The sequence below is a fragment of the Alosa alosa genome, chromosome 20 (assembly GCF_017589495.1).
Source record: "Alosa alosa isolate M-15738 ecotype Scorff River chromosome 20, AALO_Geno_1.1, whole genome shotgun sequence".
Taxonomy (NCBI): domain Eukaryota; kingdom Metazoa; phylum Chordata; class Actinopteri; order Clupeiformes; family Clupeidae; genus Alosa; species Alosa alosa.
Genome location: NC_063208.1, coordinates 11,946,284 through 11,952,283, shown reverse-complemented (window position 1 = coordinate 11,952,283; position 6,000 = coordinate 11,946,284). Strand labels below are relative to the sequence as shown.

Genomic DNA, 6,000 nt, shown 5'->3' with positions numbered 1-6,000 from the left:
TAAAACAACATTTATCCTGCAGAGGAGTTGCTTATATCTCGTGACAGTGCGTCTTCAACTGTGCTCCATACGTGTCTCTCGCCTCTCCCCTAATCACTTTTAACCGTCATAACCAATTTGCAAATGATGGTGAATAACTACTCATTATGAGATGTACAGTATTTCGTAATGTCTTTATTCTAATTATGTTTCCCATTGTAATCGTGCAATTTGTAATGCTTTGCATGGACGTGCGCTGGTGTGCGTTCATGAATGATAGAAGGATGGTGCGTGCACCTGCCAATATGACTGTTGACATGCGCTCTTAAAATAGCATATGAACAACTCGCCATTGACTTCTGACCAGGTTTAGGTGGTGTATGATAGCGATTTTTAGACAACGCGCTATGTCCCTCCCTAGGTTGTTAATTGCCACACCCCTGGGCGCAATGCTTAAAAAATAAACGTGCAAAATACCGAATTCAACTTTCCGCGGGTGAATAACGAGTATTAGCCTACGCCATGCGCTGGTGGCCCAAAATACAGCCCATAGCCCTGTTTGTTTCTTTAGAAACGCATAGGCCTATTTTATTCGGGATTCAGTAAAACTGGTCACATCTGAAGTGAACCAAAACATATAAGAGATCCTTCTTCCAAAGATCTGATGTCAGACATGGACACAATTGAATACTATTTACACATTTACAAATCATGTTACTGCCATTTTGCAGTCAGATACCTTTCATACTGCATGACCCAAAGATACTTCAACTGATGTTTTCATTTATCATAAGCCAGTAATGAAAAAACTTTGATATTTCATAGTTTTGTAATCTTGTTTGTGCTTTTACATGCATTTTGATCCCAATCTGGCTTTGATTTATTACTTAAAGGCTCTATCTTATCTTGATTATTAAAAGCTTGTCTTACAATTTTTACATGAATTTATTATCATCTTGGTGAGTGGTCAGTTTCTAAAATCAGCTCCTGAAATTTGGAATAGCATGATAAAATGAATTGCATGCCAATAAGTACAAAATAATCTAGCAATAAAACAACTGGATGAATAAAAAACTCCTTAGTCTACTATTTCACATACTATGTAACATTTGGTATTGCAGGGCACATCATTCCAGAGGCCTGTGTCATCATAGACATTGGTACAGTGCTCAGTATTTTCACCATTACTGGGCTCCCCTGGTGCCCATTTTGTGAAGCTCAGTATGCTGTTATCGGTGTCCAGGAAGGTCCCTTCAGTGTCCCTGTCTGTTGTCCTGATCCATATGGGTCCCCCTGATATTGATACCATCTTCGCAACAGCCTTGTTCTCCTCTTCATTTTTGGGCAACACAACATCTCCTCCGGAATCTTCACAGGACTTCAGACCAACATCAAAATTGTCTTGCAATTTATTTGTAACATAGTATTTCATTCCTACTCTGAGGATGTGTAGTCCTATAGCTGTGAACAAGAAGGTATAATTAGCATCCCAGAAAAGATAAGAATAAGAAATCATATTTAGAAAATGTGTGATCTCCACCTACCCTTTTCTATAATAGACAATCTGGATCTCATAGTCTGAACATCTGACTGTAAGGACTCAATTCTAGCATCTGTTTTCAGAGGCCCTAATGCAAAATACAATCAACCACAGTTACCTCAGATATGTGCAAAGACACACATATAAGCACACATCAATGTGACTCTTCTTACCTGGCATCCCAACTTCCCCCTTCTGCCCTTTGGGACCAGCTGGCCCAGCAGGACCCATTTTACCCGGAGGTCCTGGGACTGGATTACTTCCAGGTAGCTCACCTGTGCATTATATAAAAGGCTAGTTCAGTGTCTCCCACAGAATTAAATTCTATTTGTGGTGGTAGGTTTGCAGAATTAACTCGAATGCAACAGTTTTTAACAAATTAGTGCAGCGCTGTTATGATTCTAACCAGATTTAAGCACAATTTAGTACAACCAGGAAAATCATTGTGTGGTGGTCAATGTTGATATTGTGGTGGGCTGCCACAAATAAGTCAATGTATGGGAAACACTGTAGTTAGTCTTTAAGAAATAGTCTCAGACTGTTTCTAGGTTAAACAGACAAATGACGATGAAATGATTCTGCAGTGCAATACAAATATTTACATACTTACCTACCTGATGATTCATACACAAACCAAACAGACACGCTGAGACAAACCTGGGTCTCCTCTGTCCCCCTTGGGTCCTGAAACTCCTTCTCTCCCATCTCTTCCATCCCTGCCATCTCTGCCTGGGAGCCCATTGTGTCCAGGGTTGCCAGGGACACCAGCCGAGGCCAAGCAACTGGGCGGAACCTCAGTCTGTGCTCCACCAATCAGACACAGCAGAAGCGCAAAGCAAAGCGCAGTGAGGTGAAGAGTGGACAGAGCCATGGCGGTGTTCTCCCTGGAAAAGACTGCGTGACACTGAGCAGCACCTGAACCAGTCAAGCATTTATACAGATCCTCAAAACATCAATCATATCAGGATGGAATCACAAACACAATCACAGAACTGATTTTCTGGAAGGAAATGGAACCAACCTCCTGTAAGGAAATGGAAAAGTACATTAAATCTGGGCTTGCATAACAGACGGTTTGGGCTTCATGAGAAAGAAAAACTTGCTAACACATCAACTTTCAGTAGGCCTATGGCCTTTAATTGTTCTCCTACAGTAATATAGATTTTGCTTGGCTTGGCTCCAGGAACTCATAACAATTGACTGACCTGACACACACACACTCTCTCATGCTCTCACGCACTTACAGTGCATGTGGGTGAAGTAATAACAACAAAACAAACCTGATCCCTCTTCAAAAGGAAAGGCTGTCACTAATCCTCAGTCCAGGCATACTTTTAGCAGTTAGGACCTCTGAGTCTGGCAGTGAGTTCACAACAAAGTCTGGGGTGTCCAGTTCATAGTTGCCCAGACTGAAATCCCCAACCTAGATGTGTGCAGCAAGTGTTTGTACCGATTGTACAAAAGTGTGACCAAGGGGACAACTGTTTACCCCCCAGCCACCAGGCCAGACGAAGCAGGGGTCTCCAAGACAAATAGATCGTACGTGAAGTGCCATCCTCCTCGCTCCAATTTATGTTCATTCAAAATAGGAACATCCCCACAAAAACAAACCAGAACCAACCATTCACAAACCAATAAACCAAAATGGACAAAGAGGGAATCCAAACGACTTTCAGCCACCAGGCCACTATAATTTATCCCGCACTTAATTTTCTGTCCATGAACATGGTTTCATGGCTTTAAATTGACCTCTTCTGATTCCAGTGGTTAGTTAGCTATTTCATTTGGAGCTGATTTTCATCAGATGCACCAAAAATCATACATTTTGTAATAACTTTAATGCATTCAAAACCTAAACATAGTATAGATGGCTTAGCTAAGTCACTTATCACTCATTCATTTGATAATAATAACAAACAGAATGAACAAGTCTTTACATGAACGTCCAAGGCCTTGGTCTCTTCTTTGTCAGATATTGTCTAGTGCTAAAAGTGTCAATCCAAAGTCTCTGAACTTTTTGTTTTTTTATTTTCATTTAATGATCAATACACATACACAGGGCTAAAACACTGGGATCATAATACAAACCTACTTGCAATTAATAATCTAGCAAAAAAGAAACAGATTTTCCCACTGCTGGCTACTGTATCTGTGTGATCCCGATCCTGAAATTAGCTTGACTCTAAAAATAAAGTCACTCAAAAGGTGGAATAGCATTATAACATTAATAGGATGCATAGCTTTGTGTAGAAAATCACCACCGCTAAGACAAACAGGATAGTTGTTTTGGCTAAAACAGCTATCAAGCTAAATCAGCAGTGCATTGTTGTTCTTTAGCTTATTTCACATACTATGTGGTATTTTCTATCACAGGGAATATCATTCCAGAGGCCTGTGGCTGTATAGACCATACTACAGTCCTCATTATTGTCATGGTCATTGGGCTCTCCTGGTTTCCATTTAGTGTAGCTCAGGGTGCTGTCATCTGTGTCCAGGAAGATCCCTTCAGTCTTCCTGTCTGTTGTTCTTATCCACCCTATTGGCGCCTCTAACACTTTTAGCATCTTCACAAGAACGTTGTTCTCCTCTTCATTTTTAGGCAACACAAGATCACCTCCAGCATCTCTGCAGAATCTCAGACCAGCATCAAAATCGTCTTGCAACCCTTCGGTCACGTAATACTTCGGTCCAACTCTCCTGATAATGTGGAAGCCCATGGCTGTGAACAACAAAGTATAGCCTACTTAGCATCCCAGAAAAGACAGAAGAAGATAAGATATGTGGATATTTAGAAAAGGTCTGACATTTACCTTTTTCTATAACAGATAATCTGGATTTCATAGTCTGAAATTCTGTCCGTAAGGACTTTGGCAAAGCATCAGCAGCTCCTAATGTAAAAATGCAGACAGTTGATCAAGTATTAATCAGATACTTGCAAATACATATAAATGCACACAGACACATCACACACACACGCACACACACAAGCTCTGGTTCCGCTCTTTCATGTGACATCTGTGATTTATGTGAGATAAGTAGGCTACTCCGTGAGCAATTCAACAGGGAATAATGGATGTGAATTTGGACACATATTATTACTACATATTTTTAGGGGGGCTTTTTTTATCATCTTAGGGTGGCTTCAGCCCCCCCCCCCAAATGTGCACATGTACAGTAGAACCACACATCAATGTGACTCTTCTTACCTGGCATCCCAACTTCCCCCTTCTGCCCCATAGGACCAGCTGGCCCAGCAGGACCCATCTTACCCGGAGGTCCTGGGACTGGCAGCCCTGCAGGTAGAATCATGAAGCACATCACACTCACACATTACTTCCAGGTAGCTCACCTGTGCATCAGAAGGCTAATTAGTCTTTAAGAAATAGTCTCAGACTCTTTAGGTTAAACAGACAAATGAGGATCAAATGATCCTGCACTACACTACAAACATTCACATACTTAACTACCTGGTGATTCACTAACACACCCACAAACAGACACGCTGATACAAACCTGGGTCTCCTCTGTCCCCCTTGGGTCCTGAAACTCCTTCTCTCCCATCTTTTCCATCCCTGCCATCTCTGCCTGGGAGCCCATTGTGTCCAGGGTTGCCAGGGACACCAGCCGAGGCCAAGCAACTGGGCGGAACCTCAGTCTGTGCTCCACCAATCAGACAGAGCAGAAGCGCAAAGCAAAGCGCAGTGAGGGGAAGAGTGGACAGAGCCATGGCGGTGTTCTCCCTGGAAAAGACAGCGTGACACTGAGCAGCACCTGAACCAGTCAAGCATTTACACAGATCCTCAAAACATCAATCATTTCAGGATGGAATCACAAACACAATCAAACAATAAAAAACAGAACTGATTTTCTGGAAGGAAATGGAACCAACCTCCTGTAAGGAAATGGAAAAGTACATTAAATCTGGGCTTGCATAACAGACGGTTTGGGCTTCATGAGAAAGAAAAACTTGCTAACACATCAACTTTTTAAATTCAGTAGGCCTATGGCCTTTAATTGTTCTCCTAATATAGATTTTGCTTTGCTTTGCTCCCATCTGATTTTCCAGGAACTCATGACAATTGACTGAAATTATGGAACATAAGTGCACTACACTGACCTGACACACACACACTCTCTCATGCTCTCACACACTTACAGTGCATGTGGGTGAAGTAATAACAACAAAACAAACCTGATCCCTCTTCAAAAGGAAAGGCTGTCACTAATCCTCAGTCCAGGCATACTTTTAGCAGTTAGGACCTCTGAGTCTGGCAGTGAGTTCACAACAAAGTCTGGGGTGTCCAGTTCATAGTTGCCCAGACTGAAATCCCCAACCTAGATGTGTGTAGCAAGTGTTTGTGCCGATTGTACAAAAGTGTGACCAAGGGGACAACTGTTTACCCCCCAGCCACCAGGCCAGACGAAGCAGGGGTCTCCAAGACAAATAGATCGTACGTGAAGTACTGCTCGCTCCAATTTAT

General features: G+C 42.1%; 2 protein-coding genes across 2 annotated transcripts; both read right to left on the bottom strand.

Moving 5' to 3' along the window:
• Positions 1 to 482: 482 nt before the first annotated feature.
• On the bottom strand, positions 483 to 2,398 carry LOC125285360 (pulmonary surfactant-associated protein A-like). Its single transcript, XM_048229777.1, has 4 exons — positions 2,177 to 2,398; positions 1,693 to 1,794; positions 1,524 to 1,607; positions 483 to 1,440 (listed from the first exon to the last, which is right to left on the bottom strand). Exons 1-4 carry the CDS (start codon positions 2,388 to 2,390, stop codon positions 1,058 to 1,060), a joined length of 783 nt encoding a protein of 260 aa, XP_048085734.1. The 5' UTR covers positions 2,391 to 2,398; the 3' UTR covers positions 483 to 1,057.
• Positions 2,399 to 3,486: 1,088 nt separating this feature from the next.
• On the bottom strand, positions 3,487 to 5,246 carry LOC125285661 (mannose-binding protein A-like). Its single transcript, XM_048230199.1, has 4 exons — positions 5,033 to 5,246; positions 4,726 to 4,812; positions 4,330 to 4,407; positions 3,487 to 4,238 (listed from the first exon to the last, which is right to left on the bottom strand). Exons 1-4 carry the CDS (start codon positions 5,244 to 5,246, stop codon positions 3,853 to 3,855), a joined length of 765 nt encoding a protein of 254 aa, XP_048086156.1. The 3' UTR covers positions 3,487 to 3,852.
• Positions 5,247 to 6,000: the final 754 nt, after the last annotated feature.

Bases quoted from the DNA above. Each gene is read 5' to 3' on its own strand.
- LOC125285360 (XM_048229777.1), bottom strand. From the start codon at position 2,390: ATGGCTCTGTCCACTCTTCACCTCACTGCGCTTTGCTTTGCGCTTCTG. The intron at 1,795-2,176 runs GTTTGTCTCAGC...TATAATGCACAG, and splicing joins GGGGGACAGAGGAGACCCAG to GTGAGCTACCTGGAAGTAAT. The intron at 1,608-1,692 runs GTAAGAAGAGTC...ATTTTGCATTAG, and splicing joins GGGGGAAGTTGGGATGCCAG to GGCCTCTGAAAACAGATGCT.
- LOC125285661 (XM_048230199.1), bottom strand. From the start codon at position 5,246: ATGGCTCTGTCCACTCTTCCCCTCACTGCGCTTTGCTTTGCGCTTCTG. The intron at 4,813-5,032 runs GTTTGTATCAGC...TTCTACCTGCAG, and splicing joins GGGGGACAGAGGAGACCCAG to GGCTGCCAGTCCCAGGACCT. The intron at 4,239-4,329 runs GTAAATGTCAGA...TGTTGTTCACAG, and splicing joins ATTATCTGTTATAGAAAAAG to CCATGGGCTTCCACATTATC.